The sequence below is a fragment of the Arvicola amphibius genome, chromosome 15 (genome assembly GCF_903992535.2).
Source record: "Arvicola amphibius chromosome 15, mArvAmp1.2, whole genome shotgun sequence".
Lineage (NCBI taxonomy): Eukaryota > Metazoa > Chordata > Mammalia > Rodentia > Cricetidae > Arvicola > Arvicola amphibius.
The window spans coordinates 41,565,201-41,584,025 of NC_052061.1; the positions used below are offsets into that span (position 1 = coordinate 41,565,201).

General features: G+C 44.5%; 1 protein-coding gene across 1 annotated transcript in view; it reads left to right on the plus strand.

The window, feature by feature from the left end:
* Positions 1–11,652, plus strand: part of Wwox (WW domain containing oxidoreductase) — an 884,382-nt gene extending 872,730 nt beyond the window's left edge. The window contains exon 9 of the mRNA XM_038312889.1: positions 10,570–11,652. Coding sequence (XP_038168817.1) covers positions 10,570–10,758 — 189 coding nt within the window. The 3' untranslated portion in view covers positions 10,759–11,652. The remainder of the gene's footprint in view (positions 1–10,569) is intronic.
* Positions 11,653–18,825: the final 7,173 nt, after the last annotated feature.

Genomic DNA, 18,825 nt, shown 5'->3' on the forward strand with positions numbered 1-18,825 from the left:
CCCTCTCTCTCTGTCCCCCCCCTCTCTCTCTGTCCCCCCCCCCTCTTTTCCTCCCTCTCCCACCCATGCCCTCCCAACACCCACGAAATAAACTCTCCATACCCAAGTTCTCACTGCATGGCGTAGCTGTCTGTCCTTTACCCACTGTGGCCCTCTACCCACCGTAGGACCTGCCAGGGTCACTCACGCCATAAATCATAGCATACTGGCTTGTCACACAACCGCAAGAAACTGAACTCTTTCATACAGCCACACACTCTGCGCTAACGTCAGATCTTCCCTTCTCCTCCGGTCCCTCCCAGGACACAAGAGTTCCTAACGGCTCACACGGGGGCGGGAGGAGGGGGTTAGAAAGGGCCTCTCCATGACAAGGTGGATTGCTTAGAGGGCTGCTCCCTGGAAAAGCAGGGACAGCAAAGGCTGTGTCTGCGCTTGCGCTGTGAAACAGCGGAGGGAGTTGACTCTCTGTGTGCGCGCGATGCCCATGCTGGTTTTGTGTTCCGGAGACCCGATGCTACAGTATCCTTCAAGGGCTCCGGAGCTTCTTGTGCCATCAAATTAGGTTCGAAAACTTCAATAAAAAGAAGTCCCCAAGGAAACTGTCAATTAATGCATTTACACCGTAGCATCATACTTGGGCAGAACATCTTCAAACACTAATGCTGTTTGCCAACCATTAAAGAAGTGAGCAGGCTGCTTGGTTTCCATAGATACCTGAAGTAATGGCCCCTTTCCTCTCGTTAAAGTGTGAGAGTTGTTCAGTTTCTTTCTTTTCTTGTTTTTTTTTCTTTCGCTTTGTCTTTCTTAACTTTTCTACTCTATCCCCATTTATAAAGATAAGAGATAACTAAATTGAAACCTGGCACTGTCATTTGTCTGAGGCAGATAGCTTGATTTATAAACTCAGGGATTTCATTCCTGCTCACCTCATTATTCCATGACTTCCTTCAAGAGTGTTGGTACTTCCAGGAACCAGATTAGAAAAATTTTCAGTTGATCAAAGTATTTCCCTACTCCATTCAAAACGTACATACACACACACACTCAGAAGGAACTCTGAATGCTCTGTTGAAGAGAGACTGAGTTTTGATAATGTGTGGAGCAGAGGTTGACAAACTGTTGCCTGGAGGCTAAATCTGGCCCATTGATTGATTGTATGAATAAAGTTTTATTGGGACATAGTCATGTTCATCTCTGTGCGTATTGCTCATGACTCCTTTTGCGAAAACAGGGCTAAACTTGAATTTTTGCAACAGAAACTGTAGGGCCCACAGAGCCTAAATTATTTTTTTTGTCATTTTTCCGAGTGAGTTCAAAGATCTTATGTATGCAAGGAAGAAGAAAATCAGAGTTTTGGTGGAATTTAATCATTTTGTCCTTTTAGACAAGTACCCAGTCTTAATGTGGCTCAGGTTCAACACGTTTTAAATGGGTAGAACAGGACCCTCTTATACAATATTGAGACTGTGCTTGGCATCTAAGATGTAAACAAGAATTATCTTCACATGATTTGGGGGTGAGTGGGCACAAATGAAGACATCAACGAAGCCTACCTGTGGCTCTAGGATTGGTTTCGTACACCTAAGAAAAGTGTGTGAAAACGTGTTACAAAGAACTCAGCTATGGTTTTCGGGTCTGTTCTCAGCAGTTCCTTCCTGTAAGATGAGAAGCCCTGCTAGGGTCCATTCGTGGTGGAGAAAGCAAACAAAAGACACCACACCAGTCTAGGAAGAAAGCTTTAATTTCTGTTCAGTTTAAAGAGTCTGAGAGAGTTTTCCCCTTTCCCCCTTTTAACAAACCAGTTCAAGTACATGCCTTCAGATTATAAAAGTACCTGAAATCGCCTAGAATATCAACATGCATAGTGTGTTGGTATTTACATATATTTACATACAGAAGCAAGAGAAAGATCTACAGTTATTTACAGTCTACATAGGAGAAAAGAAAGGCAGCCTAATTGTATTTCCTAAAATACAGTAGCTGAGTACTTAGCACATGCATATTTAGATAATATTTGCATGATAGAATGCAATTTTTAAATTTTTTTTATTTGTTTTGTTTCTGGTGTATTCGCATCAAGTGCTTTAAAAAAAAAACGCTCTCTAACCCAGGCAGGATTATTTACCCTGGCAATTAAAGCAACAGTACACCTGATTGTTTCCCACTAACTAGCAACAAGCTGCTGGTGAGTGAAATATCCAGTTTCTCATTAGCCCCTGGACCACTGAGAAGAGATCTCTCTGGGTAAAGGCGGTGCCTGAGTGATCACCATTCATTACGGAAGTAATAACAAATGAGATGCTCACCACAGTATGTTCTGAATGAAATATTAGCAAGGCCGACATCTTCAAGCCAGAGAAATGATCTGCCCAAGGAGGTCGCAAAAGAAAAACATGCACGGCTAAATGAGGATGGCCCTCGTTCGACATGGCAGGGCTGGCCATGGAGGCTGGGAGCTGCCAATGAGCGCTGAATTAGAGCAAGATGCACCTTCTTAATTCATGCTGGGAAAACAGATTAAGAAATTCATTTGATACCTTGATATGGCCATATCAGAGACCCCGTGTTTCCCATCTCCAAACCCCAGTATTTTTTATTTCTTTTTGTACGATTTTCCAGTGGCATAGGTTTGTAGGGACCGTCGGCTACAACAATCTAAACAGCTTGTTTGAGGTGTGCCCTGAAATTCTGCCTGCTCTCCACAGTCAGGTTATTTTTTTTTGTTGTTGTTATTATTATTTTACTTTGAAGAGATAAAAAGACAGGCAAGTGGAACGAAGCTTTTCTGTGCAGAAGAAAAGGGAGAAACTCGGTGTTTCACTTACACTAGGAAGACATCATTTTTACCATCTATGAGAACCAAACCCATTAATTCTGCCTGGCAATCATTTTAAAGGTTTATTTCAGTATACATGGTAAATACAGAAGCATACATGTATATATATATATATATATATATATATATATATATATGAGTGGCTATAACCAAAGTTAAAGAAGTAAAATGTAATATGTTTCAAATTAACAGCAGCCAGATGTCTTCTTTTATCTCTTATGAACACTCAGTGATTCTTCAGCTCTGGCATTGAGGTGGACCAGTTGGAAAATTACAGTGGTAGGCTCAATTATGCTCTAAGATGCTTGTTTCAATGGCAAGATTCTATGGTTCTTCTGTTGCACCATATCAAAGTAACTCATGAAAGAATGTTTCCCCCAGATCAAATTTCCACTCCACAAGACAAATCTCCATCTACAAAAGAACTGTAGGTTGAGCTGAGTTGAGCAATGTCCGTATTCTGGGCAACTCAACGCGGAATGCCCAGGGATGCCTTTCATGAATATGTAAGCCCTAATCCACTAGATCTTCCCTCCCCTCTAATGAGAATTGCTCAAGAGCAATGTGGGCAGGCACAAATGGAATGTGGAGTAAGTGTGCTTCAAGACAACCAAGCAGATTACCCTTGAGCCACGCCGTTCCCCTCTTCTCATTAGGAGCGCCCTCCACCTCCTTTCCCACCAAATCGTACCTATAGGGCCTCACAAGGTATAATAACAGATCTCAGATGGTGAAATGATTCTAAATATTATATTGCTAGTCCTTTAAGGTGACACATTCTGTCATAGGCTGGGTAGTGGTGGCACACACCTTTAATCCCAGCACTCGGGAGGCAGAGGCAGGCGGATCTCTGTGAGTTCGAGGCCAGACTGGGCTAGAAGAGCTAGTGCCAGGATAGGCTCCAAAGCTACAGAGAAACCCTGTCTCAGAAAACCAACCAACCAAACAAACAAACAAAAAATAATTCTGTCAAGGAAACAGTGGTCTGTCTATTACAAAAATCCACAGACATGAGGAAAATAGAAAAAAGGACTTTATTTTAAGAGAAAGTCTAGAGCAATCCTCGATGTGCGCATAGAGCCCCAATAGCTTACAGAGGTCACTCTGCTCTTTAACCCTCCTGATTTGAAAAAAAAAAAAAATCTTCGCCTGGCCTTACTTTCTCAACCCAACATGCATTTGGATACCTCAGAATGGTTGGGGTTGGCTAGCTAATCCTTCCTTAGACTTAAGATTTTAGGAATGGCAACTACATCCTTCTGTTGGAAAAGAATTCCGCCTAACTTTCTGTCTAGAGCCCAGGGTTTCTGGAACTTCCTACGGCACAGTAAGATGAGCAACGCCGCTAGGGTCTTTCCCATCCATTCTACCTTGGCCTGCAAACCAGCACCTCAGAACTCCTCAGGGACATTTCCAGACATCTGTGTCTTTTGTCAGAGACTGACATTGGGCGCTGTCTTAGGGTTCCTTCCGTGCAGCAGGAAATGCATCAGGTCATCTCAGACTCGCTCTCAGAGTATCGCTGCCATTTGAGAGCTAAATGTTATTCTTCCTCTTCCTTCATGTCGTGCAAGAGGAGTTTTGCAATTTGGGTATCATCTATGCTTGGCCTAATGATGTTTAGCGTGGCGAGTTGGCATATTTCAGTATCTGTGGTCAAGCTCGTCCCTACAGCTGAGAATACATGCCTTATCTTCATGGGCGAGTCACCAGAGAAAGAACCTAAGATCTTTCACAGCTGTGAGCCTGTATTTAGCAAAGGGATCTGTGGTAACAATAAGTTCTGGAACACACTGTCAAAGCCACGGCGACAGCTGAAGACATTCCCTTCTGCAGAGTGAAGGGGTTTGTGTGTTCTCTATGTGACTTTTCTAGAACATTTTTTTTTTCATCATGCTGGTAGAGCCTGTACACAAATATCCAGTCTCCAGTCTCTAGAGTTTCTGTCTCCTCCCCTGCAATGAAGGCTTTTTGTAAGGAAGGCTTAAGAACAGCCTGTGCATTAGAAGAACTCCCAAGAGCGACTAAGAAGTTTACATCTCAGCGCCTAAACAAAACATTTGCATGTATCCGAGCCTGTACTGTTCAAGGCTTTCGTAGGAACCAATTGTTGGGAATTTGTAGGAGTTAATATGCTAGGGATTTATTGGGGATTGGAGGGAAGGAGGTGGTTGTTTTGCTTTGCAAGTCTAATGGAGCCTGTCAGCACCTGTGCCTACGGGAGGCCACACTGCGCCTATGGGAGTTTACGAAATAGGGGTGGCTCTGGAAATGAACCAAAAGTGCTCTACCTTTCTGGCTGAGTCCATGCAGACTTTAGCACGTGAGTGTTGTTGGGAGATGGGCAGGATGGAGAGGACATGCAGACGGCCACTTATTCTACTGGTTTTGATGTTCATGCTTTGAAAATGTCTATAGTCAAAGGGTATGTTCCTTAGCTTGGCAGATCTGGTGCCTGGAGATGGCATTTTGAGTCAGGTAACTTTTTTTTTTTTTTAATGAAGGGTCATTTGCTTTTGAATAGATGAAGAGGGTGCTGAGTCTTCATTTTTTTGTTAATCCAAATGGATATAATTTCAATTTAGTTCACTGACTAAATCAACAGTGGAAAAATCTCCTTTGATCATTTTTCAGGAGAACCTATGACAGCTTGTGTATTTAACTTAGGCCAAATCAGGGCCTCGTTCTGTAAGTAGGCATGGCCTGGGGAAGAAGACAAAATAGCACAAGGAAGCCTGAGTCAAACGGGAGGCACCTAGAAGGAAATGGTCAACATGACCATATTCATGTTACATGTTTGGGAAGGAGGTTTCCTATACTAACTCATGGATTCTGAATCAGTCCATTTGTGACTGTTCCTGTGATTTTGGATGAGTTGTATTTGATCTTTGAATCGAAGAGGGTCTATAAACATGGAGATGTTGGTTGTTCCTGGCTCATGGAGCAGCATGAAGTGTAGAAGATGATGCTTAGGAAGCTACCTGGCCAACGCTAGCCATCAATAAATGCTAGGCCTCACAGCTACTGGCTAGTCACTGTTGGCTAGAACTCACTGGAGAGCAGAGCTCTTTGTTCTCTTCTGCTGCCTCCTTCCATTGTGCTGGAACCCCGAACGCTTATAAGCACTGACCCAACATTATATAATTCAGTTGTGTGGGTAGCAGTGGAGGTGTTCTTTCGTTTCGGTCACTGGTCAGAGAGGTGCATGAGTCTCATTCCTGTGCTAACTACTTTGCTTTATGAACAGACAGAATATTATGGAATATGAGGTCATTTGTCCACTGACAGTCTTGTTCTTGGATAGTAAAGTAGGGACACAGCACCCCTTGGAACAGCTTGTTTTTGCCTCGTGACCCCGAGATGGAAATCATAATTGCTTGCGGAAATGGCCAAGTCCCAAGCACGAAGATATTTGGTGACGAACTCCAGAATGCAATGCTGCATATTTCTGAGAGAAGTCTTACAACTCTCCTGCAGGAGCCTTACTATTACTAGGAGAGGGGAAGGGTAGTGAGATGCTCGTCTCTGCCCCAGCTCTGGGACTGATTGTTCCACTCAGTGTGGTCCATCTATAGCACCGCTGCATATTTGGGAAGTATATTCTCTGCCTATGAGACCCCAGATGAGTAGCAATGAAAGCTTTGGGGGTCTGAAGATGCTCTGGCCTTTCCCCTTTGCCCAGCACACTCACTGTGCTGTGCTACTTTTAACCCATCTCTGCAGTCAGTCACTACCTGCCTTTCTTCCCTGCCCTTGAGGCTTCAGGCCTAATCTAGCTTGCGTGGCATGTTCCCATTTCTGAATCTATTTTTTGCATAAATTGATTAAATCAGCATTTGCTGTTCAATGTCCTGGTGTGGATATGTCTGTAATAAAGCAATCTCCCAACATCTACCGCTCTTTCAAGTCTTTGAATATAGATGGGCCATGATATTGTGTGTATTTTAAAATGCGTTGTTGCATCTGCTTTAAGACGGGAACCTATTCTTCCTTTTAAATAAGCATGCATATTAAAGTAGAGTCACCCGAAAGCTAAATTAATTGTGTAACATGTGTTCTTATCAGAACATGAGTATTCTATCACAGCACTAAGTAATGCATCGCAGATATCAATATGTGGTTTTGTTTTGTTGTTTCCAACCATGTGCTGTTTATCAGAAACCTCTGTACCTTTTCCCTCAAAGGACTCAATATTCATTTGTAACTTGTGCTGACATCAACAAATTGCTGGCCAGCGGTTATCAAATAAATGTTGATGGAAGGCAGATACTTAACATTTTCATCCCAACAAAGGATTTTGGAAGGCCAGCTCCTTTGAATCTCAGGGTCTCAACTACCAACAGTCACCTGTAAGCATCCCAGCTTCTGAGGTGGAAGACAGGATTGCAAACCTAGAAGATTATTTCTTAGGGAAAATGATGAGCCTCTATTAGCAAGATGTTCTCCGCTTAACCTGCAAACAAGAACCCTGGGTGATTTTACATACGTAGTAATGGCTGAGGTCACTCACAATGTTTGGCTAGAACCCAGATGGCATAAGGGTTAAAAATTCTACTGGGCTTGCCAGAAACTCTCAGTCCTGGGTCATCAACACATTAGCCCAATGGCATCCATGTGGCTGGAGGTGTTATTTCCCCAGCTTCTTGTGATGAGTGACATCTACGCAACCTGACAAATTGTTCTGAAGGAAACAAACAAACAAACAAGAACCATCTGGGAGAGAACCACAGTTCCAGCCAGTACTCTGATGTCAAGGGGTTATTATTTTATCACCATGGACTAGTAAAGCAGTGTTGACAAATGGCAAGTCAAACCTTCAAATATTCCACCAGCATTAGCCTTGTTTTCTTTATATGTCTCTTTCATCTCCTCCGACTTGGGTACGGATGCCCCCAAAGTGGCACGAAAATCATTTTTGATGGTGATTAAAGTGCTCAAAAATAAAAAAACAAGAAACCTTTCTTATCAGTTTGAAAGTGTTTCGTCTCCTACCAGCAGTACAAGCTTGTTTCCTAATGAGCTCTCACTAATGCGGCTGTGTCTCAGGCTCATGGGATGCAGACAGAGAAGCTGATGAGCCCAAAGTGGGAACTTGGTTTTTATACTGTCGCCACATCGAATGGAATAAAGATATCACTCAAGGGTTGCATTGGAAGAGCCAAAAAGAAAATTCTCCAAAAAGCCCATGAGGCAGTGGGAATGGGACCAACAAGATATTGTCAACACTTAATTGTCTGTCCTGAAAAGAAGATAAAGCAAGAGCCAGTGGCAGCACGCGTGGCTCAGGCTGGAAGGCTTTGCCAAAAAGACACAATCAGTCTTTGGGGTAGCAAAGGTGGCCTTTATAACCTGTTCTGTGTTCTTTTATAAAGCTGGGGGCACAGACAGTAGAATTTGTGTTGTAAACTACCCTAAGACCAATGGCAAGGAATTGATGTGAGCATGCGTGGATCACTGGGCTTTTAAAGCTGTGTGCCTTGCAGCACAGCCACCAAACGCACACTTCCGTGAAAGCAGCCACGCTGCCATCATTTGCAGATTCCATTGATGGAAGACACACCTCCTCTCCCAGTGAGCGAAACTCTAGATTGGGGTGACTTTAGAATTCCTTCACTATTTCAGCAATGCAAGCATGCAGACCACGTGACGTTGGAAGGACACAGTAGCAGTTTGCTACATTAGGTTTGGAAGAACTCTGATGGCCAGTTTCCTGAGTGGCTTCCCTGGGTCCTATCTCAGGATCTGACAGTCTGTTGTGAGATTAGAAGCACTGTCTGATAGGGGAATCATCTAGGGCTGGGGGAAGAGGAGAAGGGGAGGATTTGGAGGTGAAGGGACTAGATTCTCTCAGTCACCACTTAGAAATCTATGGCAAGTCACCTGATCATTCTTGGTTGGAAAATCCAAGAGAAATGGCCTAAAGTCTATTCAGAGCCCTGTCTCGACCTGGACTCGGCAGAGAGCAGAGGACAAGTTGCCGTTTGGCTTGAGTTAGCTGAGTGGTCGTCCTTGTGTTCTGCTTATTTGTCAGAGGCACTTTGGCTGCCCTCTTCCTCCTTAAAGGATGTGGAGGAATCCCACAACCCCCTGGCAGGGGTTTAGATAAACACACCTAGTGCTCAGCAAAAGGTGAAGACCATTCGCAAGTCAGTAAAAGGAGAGCAACTAAGAAAGAGATCTCTGAATCCAAAGTAGTCACTGTTTGTGTGAGAAGGGGGCACTGGGGGGGAACATGTTGAGGGACTTTGGGGAGTCACTAACCATTTGCTATTTAATAAAGCTTCAGTCACAGGCCAGATGTTCAAATCCTGGACCGGTGGAAGCCGGCCAGGGGGCTCAAGCAGCCAAATATGATCAAATATCAAATCTGTTCCACACACTCCTCTCCACCTCTCCCACGGTCAGGCCACGTGGCTACATTTGACCAGTGCATGTATGACCACCAACCCTGACCCAGAAACCAGTCCCAAATAAAACCCAAATGGAATTTTGCTAAAGTTGCAGTCCCTCAGGACTCTGGCTCCAATGATTCTAGTCATTTATGGGGATATTTGTCCATGGACACTCTGATCTAACACAATTTCAACCCTGGAGGGGCAGGAAAAAATGGTTACGTTTGCATAGGGACAGAAAGGCATCTCTCTTACCAGCAAACATCCCTAATGTTTTCCCTAAAGTGTGACATCTGTGGCAAGCATCCAGTCCTTGTTTGTAACCCCGCTCCCCATCAGCTGATAGCTAGTTGATGGATCAAGAGCTGTTCTCCACATAAATGATCACAGGGCGGCAGATAAACCGCACTGCTTCTAAATTAGAGCCCTGTTCACCGTGCCTCCTTCTGAACAGAAGCCTATTATTTTTAATTATGGCTTGCAAAGCAAAGTGAGCTCTTGCCCTCTTTATGGACATCTCTGGCAATATTCTGTCAGTTGGGATGACATGGTGCCCCATCAGTGAGCACGCCCCTAGCTACAGGCCCAACTGTGACTCCAGAGGAGACCAGAAAAATGATCGCTGGTGTCCACAGAAACTTGAATTTGAAATGGGCTGAAGGATACGTGCCTCCCACCTTAGGTCATATCTTGTAAATCAGAACGGATATGACATTTAGAAAAGTGTTTTCTGGGTGAATAAACACATCACTGTAGGGATGTATGAGACTGTGTGTGTGTGTGTGTGTGTGTGTATTAAACATCGCAACAGTGTTGTAAACCCACCCTAACCTCTAAGAGCACCCTGGGGAAAGAATACGGGACAATCTGTCACCAGCCTCACTTGACTCACCCATTTGATGGGGCATCATCAAGAGTGGTTGGTTGCTTTTGGGAAGAAGGTTCTAGAAAGTTCTCGGTGCCAAATTATATTGCACATGAAGAAGTCAAAGGGTTGGATGGATCTGTTCTTGCATGTTGGGAAGGACAGCATCTTTTTCTCTGTGCCGAAATGGCATCTGGCATGAGAGATTGAAATGTGCCTTTATTTGCCACGCCTTTTCCTCTACGATGTGGGAAAAGTCACACCAGCTTTACAAGCAGAGTTTACGTGGACTTGTTTGTCCAAGGCTATCACACACCCTACTTTGCAGTCCTGTGCTTAGAGTTGAGCCCTTTGCCACGCTGATGTCCAAGTGGAGAGCGGCTCGCTACTCTCTAGAGAGCCAGAATGGCATTGTCCTATCATATCCTAACATTGCTTTTAAAAACAAGTGTTTCTCTTTCTTCTCTGTCTTTCAGCAACAGGGAGCTGCTACCACTGTCTACTGTGCTGTCGCGCCCGAGCTGGAGGGCCTCGGAGGGATGTACTTCAACAACTGCTGCCGTTGCCTGCCGTCTGAAGAGGCTCAGAGTGAAAAGACAGCCCGGGCCCTGTGGGAACTCAGTGAGAGGCTCATCCAGGACCGACTGGGCAGTCCATCCAGCTAATCAGAGCCCCGTAATTTTGGGCAACCTCCCCACCCCTGCTCTGACCCTCATAACTGCCAGCCCATCATCCAGGGGTGCCCCTCACCCTCCAGTGCAGAGCCATGAGAGTAAAAGAAATAAGAACAGCTATAGCCAATAGGAAAGGTTGAGTGTCAGTGGGAAGCAGGGCCTTTCAAGGGATAACGTCCCTTTTGTAGGACAGGGTTAGTCATGGATCTGCTTGCTTTTCTGGTGGTGGCCTCCTTGAAACCAGAAGCATGGTTAACATGTAGGTTCCTTTGCTCATTGTAGAAACACAAGTGATTCTCTATTACCTTTGGAATAACCTAATGTCCCCCTTGACCCACCCAAACACCCCCCACGGCCACCACTGCCACACAAGGCTGGCTTTCCCCTATTGAGGGAAGAAAAAGAACGTGTTCACCTCTCCATGCTGAGCTCAGTCCTGGAGGCCAACGTTTCATACTTCCCTACCAAGTCTGACCAGGCTTGGCAATTTTGAGAGGAACTCAAAACCAATGTGCTGGTGCCATCAGAGGGGAGCGGAGCCGGTGTGCTGAGCTGGTGGGTCCCAAGAGCACCTTTCGCTGTCTTCCTTGCCAAAGCTATGCAAGCATTTTTTTTTTTTTTTAGCGATTATAACAAATACATTTTTGCAAATCATTCCCTAGATCCACAGGTGGACAAGGAAGGAAGCAAGGTTTCCTTAAGACACGGGATATTCTTGAGGTGGGAAATAGGACACAGTTTCCTCCTTCTTCACTCACAGTTCCAAGGACAACCCCCTGAGGGAGTGTCAGGGCCTCTCAGTCCTCTTGGATTAGTGGTTAGCTTCAGCTTCCCTTGGTTCCTCCCGTCCTAGGCTTAATAAAAGAACGTGCTTGACTATGGTCACCTGAAGTGTGGATCATTTGTTTGAATGTTCATCTCAGTCATTTTTGTTCTGTTTTGTTTTTTGTTTGTTTTCATTTTTTTTTTTTTTTAGAAAAGAAATCTAGAGGAAAAATAAAGCGCTTCTTGTGGACGCCAGGAAAAACACCGTTCTTGGTTCTTCTCTGAGTGTGGGTTTTTAGTTTTTGTGCTTTGTGGGCCGAGTTGTCTCATGGGATAAGCATGCCAGCATCGTATTTTCTGTGAGAGAAAAGAGAGAGAAGAAAAGTGAGTGTCGTGTGATTGTACCGTCATTACATTAACTCCCGACACTTACAGATGGTTATCTCCGTCTTCAAGGGATGGTTCCTGGAACACTTGAGAACACTCACCCTCTCCACTAACGTCATGGGCTCCCAGCAAGGGAACATGGAGATGACTTTTCAGTTAGTTAATAAGCTCCTGTGTCCTATGGTTTATTAACCCGTATGAGAATCCTGAATGGTAAATCCTGAAACTCAAAGTTTGTGGTCACTAAGATGCAGAAGAAGTCCCGGTGACATGACAGAGAGACTCTGGCATTAAAGATGAAGAAGCTGAGGGTGGCTATGTACATATTTCACCGTTCCTCTTCCTGAAATGACAGCTTCAAGCCAACCAGTAGCACAGGTTTCTGGGCCTCTGCCTCTAGGTGGGTCGAGTCAAATACCATTGCTTTTCAGTTACTCACAGCCTGGCTACAGTCTCCCATGCCAGCTAAGGCAACCCAGAGGAAAGGAAACTCCACACTTAACTCATAGAACTACAACGAATAATATATGAGTCTGTGATTTTAAGCTGCCGAATCTCAGGATTATTTGTTACACAGCAAGAGCTAGCTGACAGTTTTCATTTTGTGGAGTGATAAACATTTCCCCCTGTTTGTTCTCTTTTAGCTTGAATCCCAGCTGCCTTGCCCATCCCAGGTTCTAGCATTTTCTCCCTTTCCTGTAGAGCACCATCTGGGCAGTGTCCCTCCTTGCTTCCTTCCTTGTCCACCTGTGTATCTAGGGAATGATTTGCAAAAATGTATTTGTTATAATCGCTAAAAAAAAAATGCTTGCATAGCTTTGGCAAGGAAGACAGCGAAAGGTGCTCTTGGGACCCACCAGCTCAGCACACCGGCTCCGCTCCCCTCACACACACACACACACACACACACACCAAACACATCCTCAGATCAGGTGCTTTCCATCTGCAGCTCCCTCTGTGGAAATGCTTTCCTCACATAAAGGTTTGTTTCTCAGTGACTTCTGGTCTCTGCTCAAAGGTCACCTGTTTCAGATAAGGTAGCATGTCTGTCCATGTTATTCATGGTATCACCCCAATGACCCTCCCTAACCCTTAAGGCTTCTCTTTTTAAATACTAAATAGCATTGGACATACTGTGAGTTACCATTTTTCTACCCCCATAGTAGAAGCTCCATGAAAGTTGTAATATCTGTTCAGTCAGTTAAGGGTCTGGACAAACCATACCTCTCTTATGTTGTTTGCTCAAGGGATAAAACTTAGGCTCAGAGAGCAGCTTCTCCATAGCCTGTGCCTAGTGAGTAGCAGCGTCAGGCCTGGAAGGCAGCCCTTTCTACCTTCAAGCCTGTGTGCCTTCCACAACACACCCCTCATCAGGGGCTTGCTGGAGACCAGCAGTGTGTACACACTGAATTCATGCAAGGGGTGAGCTCTTGACAAAGGAAAAGCCAGCTTTCTACTTAGGGCTGGGATGTGGCTGTCCTGCTGAGACCAGTGCCTGTTATAAGCTTTACAAATGACTTTCAAACCTTCAACTGACCCAGCAATACGGGCTTCTGTTCTACCCAGATAATCTCCTTCCCCCACTCTTTTTCAGCTATAAATAAGTCCAGACCCAGCCTGGGCTTAGCCGTGGGTAGATGCCATGTCCAGCATTCTAATGGAAGCCGTATAGATTACACCCAACTTAAAAAGAACGAGCCAACTTCTCTGTGGTCATTTTCTGCCGAGTTCCTCTCTGTCCCTGTTTCTTTAAGTCTGAAGGTGTCTGGCTCCACTTCCATGCCTGAATAAGACCTTGTGCCACTTCTCAATAGGAAAGAACTGCAGCAATGGTCCTGTGGCTTGTGGCTTTGCTCTTTTAGAGGTGGACGGTTTTGTTTTGAACCTCAATGAAGGAAGAGGCCTGATTGCTTTCATCAAGGTCAACGCTTGGCCAGAAAGCCTCAAACTGCAACGTTCTTGCCAGACCTCTCCACTAATACTCATCACCTTCATAAGTGCGTGTTGAAAAGACAGACAAAACCCGGAAACCTAGAAGAGCAATACCTGCGTGCCCTGTACCGTGACTCTGTGCCTCCTGACATAGCCCACTTAGTTGCTGAAATCCCTTCAGAACACTGAGTAAGGTCATTAAATATGATCCCTATGATCATTGAGGAAGTTGAACCGAATTGCTGAATCCGAGAAACGAAGCACCAACAGAGATAACTCTTTAGAGAAAGGAAGCCGAGTAATATTGCTAAATTTAAATACAGATTAGGTCGTCTTTCCGTATTACCTCTCAAGTCTTTGCTTTTGGCTCGAGAGTTCGATTGGTGTACCCTTGCTCTAATTCCTTCCCCCACAAAAATCATCTTGTTTTTCAAATATTTCCCTGACTTTAATAGATGCCTATTATCAGTATAGACCCATGTTTCTACTATGGGACATTAGGTAACTTCTAGTTTGTACTGTTAGAGCCAGTGTCTCAGTTAGCATCTCTAAATGTCTAGACTTTTCCTTTTAAGAATTCATTTCTCAATGAGGCAAAGGTGACGTATGCCTTTAATCCCAGCACTTGGGAGGCAGAGGCAGGCAGATCTCCATGAGTTTGAAGCCACCCTGGTCTACAGAGTGAGTTCCAGGACAGCTGAGGGTACACAGAGAAATTCTGTCTCAAAAACCAAAGGCCTGGCATTGGTTTGCAGGGATCCCAGAAACTCTTACAGGACTGGTATGCTTCAGGGATGTTGTGCTGCCCAGAGGCATGTGTGTGTCTGCTTACGGCCCTGTCAATGCTAAGTGTACTATTTACTGTTTCAAACTTATTCCAACATCATCTTGTCACAAGCGATGTCTACTTATGCATAATATTCCCTAGGAACCAGCCTAGGCATCGCTTCTTCATTTTCCCACTGGGGAGAGTTCACAATTTTAATTAGCATGGAAATTCAGAGTGTGAGCAGAGAGAGAGGGTTGGATGGGAGAAGAGCAGTCTAGTAGAGGTGTCTAATCTTTACCACAGTGTTCTATCGAAGAGCATCCTGTTTCCTTTCCTTTCCAATCGCCACTGCAGCAGGGCACTGACCTCATCTGAATCTGGTACCCAGGCCAAAACAAATGCTCCAAATGTCTTTGGTTAGCTCTCATTGGCCCTTGTGCTAACAACACTAGCTGGGAGTTCCCAGGAGGCCACATCTTGGTAGCTGACACACTTTCTACATTTATTAAATGTTATTTATGCTACATCAGTCGTAGAGGTGGTCTATTTTCTTACTGTTGCATTTCCCGGGCCATCTCCCACTGCATCTTAGAGCGAGGGAGCAAAGCTACTTTGAGTGACTGAGATAGGAATATGCAAATAGTGACTCCATCACTCATTTGAACATTCTTTTATCCCTCCTCCATCGCCCCTCTCTTGCTTTATTTTCTATTTCTAGGCATCTATAAAACTTTAAAAAATTCATAAGACTTTACTCAAAGCCGGGCAGTGGTGGCTCACACCTTTAATCCCAGCACTTGGAATGCAGAAGCAGAAGGATCTCTGTGAGTTCGAGGCCAGCCTAGTCTACAAAGTAAGTTTCAGGACAGTCAGGACTGTCACACAGAGAAACCCTGTCCCGAAAAACAAAAACAAAACAAAACATCAAACAAAAAAGACTTTACCCAAGGGGCTAGGGAAATGATTCAGCAGGTCAGAGTACTTGCTGCACAAACATCAGGACCTGAGTTCAAATCCCAAGGATGTAGGCAAAGCAACTACAAGTAGCTATGAATGCCTATAATCCCAAGTGTTGTTGGCTGCCGAGGTAGAGGATTGTTAGGGCTTGCTGTCCGCCAACGCAGGCCAGGTTCAGCGGCCTACTCTGTCTCAAGGAAGTGACGGAGCAGTGACCAATCAGGACACCCAGCCTTTTCTACTGGCCAACCTGTGCACTTTTGGCTGTACATGTGTGTGTATACAGCCAACACACACAGTTCACACACACAGGTTATAAAAAAGGATTTGTCTGTATGTGTTCCCTCCTTTAAACCCTTTGAATGTGATTTATGCAATTGTTTGATTTAAGAAGTCCTATAGAAAGAGCATTGATCTTAGAACTGATTGCTGAATCATTTGTCTCTCAAGCAACATGCCTTTCCTTGATGAGAGAACTCAACTGTATGCTTAGCCTCTCAGCGTGGGGGGAAAATCAGCAAAAATACACACGACCACTCTTGTCTTGTGACGACCAGTGGAAACATTCCGATGTATTTTCTTCTGTTTTAAAATGCATTTTTAAAATTTATTTGGGTCTTGCTTTTTCCATAATTTATGTATTTTCAAATAAATAAATTCATTTTATATCTTCCAATGCCTTTGTGATCATATATTCAGTAGATAAATAGATAGATAGATAGATAGATAGATAGATAGATAGATAGATTAGATAGACGGTAGAAGAGATAGATAGATAGATAGATAGATAGATAGATAGATAGATAGATAGATAGATAGATAGATAGATAGATAGATAGATAGATAGATAGATAGATCTTACTTCATGGTTTTGTTGTTGTTATTGGCGGTCAGATTCTTTCCCATTGTGGTTTTGTTTTAGAGAAGAATTGGGTAAATACGTTTCCATAAGGTGCTCAGAAGAGGGGGTTGTTTTTCTTAAAGTACCAAGGAGGCTGCAAGTTTCAAACAATATAGAATATTTTCTGGTTCTCAGTAGTTACATATGAGAGGCTTGTCTCGAAATGCCCTCATGGCTGGTCTTTACTGTGTGTTGAGGGAGGGTGGAGGGGAAGGGGAATCACAGGTGTTTTTCACTCAGGCAGACTAGCTCTTGATTGGTTTATTTTCCTCAGTTGAACAAGTTCCTGAGTGTGGTGTGCCCCTTCCACCTGGAACCTAGGCAGAGGAGCCCCAGAACTCTGTATCAGCGAAATAAAAATGGCTGAATGCAGAAAATAGAAAGGTGCCAGCTGAAGTTTGAGTCAGCGGGACCGCCGGCCTCTGCCTGGTGCTCAATGTTCCGCTGTGTGAGAAGCCCTGGGGGAGAGTCTCCAGACTTTCCTGGCAGCACCAGGACATGGTTGGGAGTCTGCTTGGTGTGCTGAGACAGCCCCTCTGCCCCCAACCCCGGCTGGCTTTAGATTCAGTTCTGAGGACTTCTACCTGGGCTGGCCTAGATTCTGGGGCCTATGCACTGAAGTGATTGGCCTTTTGCTTCTTTTCATGGCAGCCTTCAGATTGTTTTCCTGGACCTAAACTATCCAGATGTCTCGCCCTGCTTGCTGTCAAGAAGTCTGTAGCACAGAAGCATCTGTATAGGATAGCACGTTTACATTCTGCAGCAGCCCAAGAAGTGTTGTTTAGAATAAAGTAGTCAGGAAAATCACAATCATCATTACGGAGAGAGCAGGAAATGGTGAGTCTGTAAAATGCCCGGTGTGCACCCGAGTTGGAGCCCCAGCAATGCATGTTTTTAAAAGCCAGGCATTTACTTGCAGTCTGGTGCTGGGGGAAGTGAAAGCAGGGAGACAGAGTCCTGGGTCTCCTGACCAGCCAGCTGAGCCAGTTAAGTTGGTAAGCCTCGGGGCAATGAGAGATCTTATCTCAGAAAAGTAAGGTAGATTGTGATTGAGGAAGACTCTGAGCTTTGCCCTATGGCCTCCACATTCCTGCACACGCACATACTGTATTTGTTCAACTCCTTGTCTCTCTTCCTCGGTGCAGTCCTATTAACCTTGAACATTTACAACCAACACTGGTAAAACCTGCTGTACGTACGTACGACCAGCCCCTTCCTACACTGTGTTCTAAGGTTGCCTGTTCAGTTTGTGCTAAGGGATAAGTCAAAGCCTTGATATCGTTCTCTGTCTCACTCTACAATTGGGAAGTTTTTCAACTACATGGGAAAGTAAAAGAATACTTGTGGAAACAGCTGTACTACTCACCAGCAAGCCTTGGATGAGGTCATTAGATATAAAAATTAGTGGCAGGGCCTGGGGAGAAGGTTGAGTGGTAAAGTTCAACCATGCAAACATGGGGACCTGAGTTCAGATCTTCAGCAGTCATGTAAACACCTGGTGTGGTCACAGATGTCTGTAGCCCCAGAACAGGAAGATCAGAGGCAAGAGGATCCTCCGGGCTCATTGAACAGCCAGTCTAAGACGAAATGGTAAGTTCGAGGCTCATCGAGAGACCCTCTTTCCAACAATAAGGTAGACAACAAGAGAAGGGGGAACCCTATATTAAGTTCTGAGCTTCACATATAAAAGTGCTTAATAGTGAACACACCTGCTTACAGACATGTTCACACACCAAGTGATATCAGAGGGACTTCTGAGCAGACAGCAGCATTCTTCTCAGAATCTGAAAACAGTATTATTTTGGTTTTAGTACATTTCAAGAGTTGTTTAAATTCTGTGGGAGGGGAATAGGACTGAAAGCACACAGTCTACAGTAAAACTTGGAATAACCATGATAAATATCAAAAAGAATTGGCCCGCTAACCAGCATACTCCATGACAGCACACACCCCATACCTTGGTTGCAAGATATAGAGAAAGCAAGCTGGGATCAAGCCAGAAACTTCTGCATACACTGCTTGGAGAAATAAAGCATCCGTCATTTTGCCCAGTTCCGAGCACTCTAAGCCATAAAACCAACCGACTAGGTAAGATAGGCTCACCTGTGCAACGGTGGCATAAGTAGTATGGAGGTAACCAGCCACTCTTTAATTTCCCTCCATGGGAAGGAAGCCATGCCTGGCACTGCAAGCCTGGTTAACAGCCCGTGCCTATGGAATTTGTAAATCTAAGTAAGAAGCCTACTGCTGTTTAACAAAATCTCTGTTAATATCCACAAACAAAAGCTATTCCCAGCCTTAATCAGAGGAGTTTCTTTGTGCAGTGAATCGTGGTGCCCAAGATACT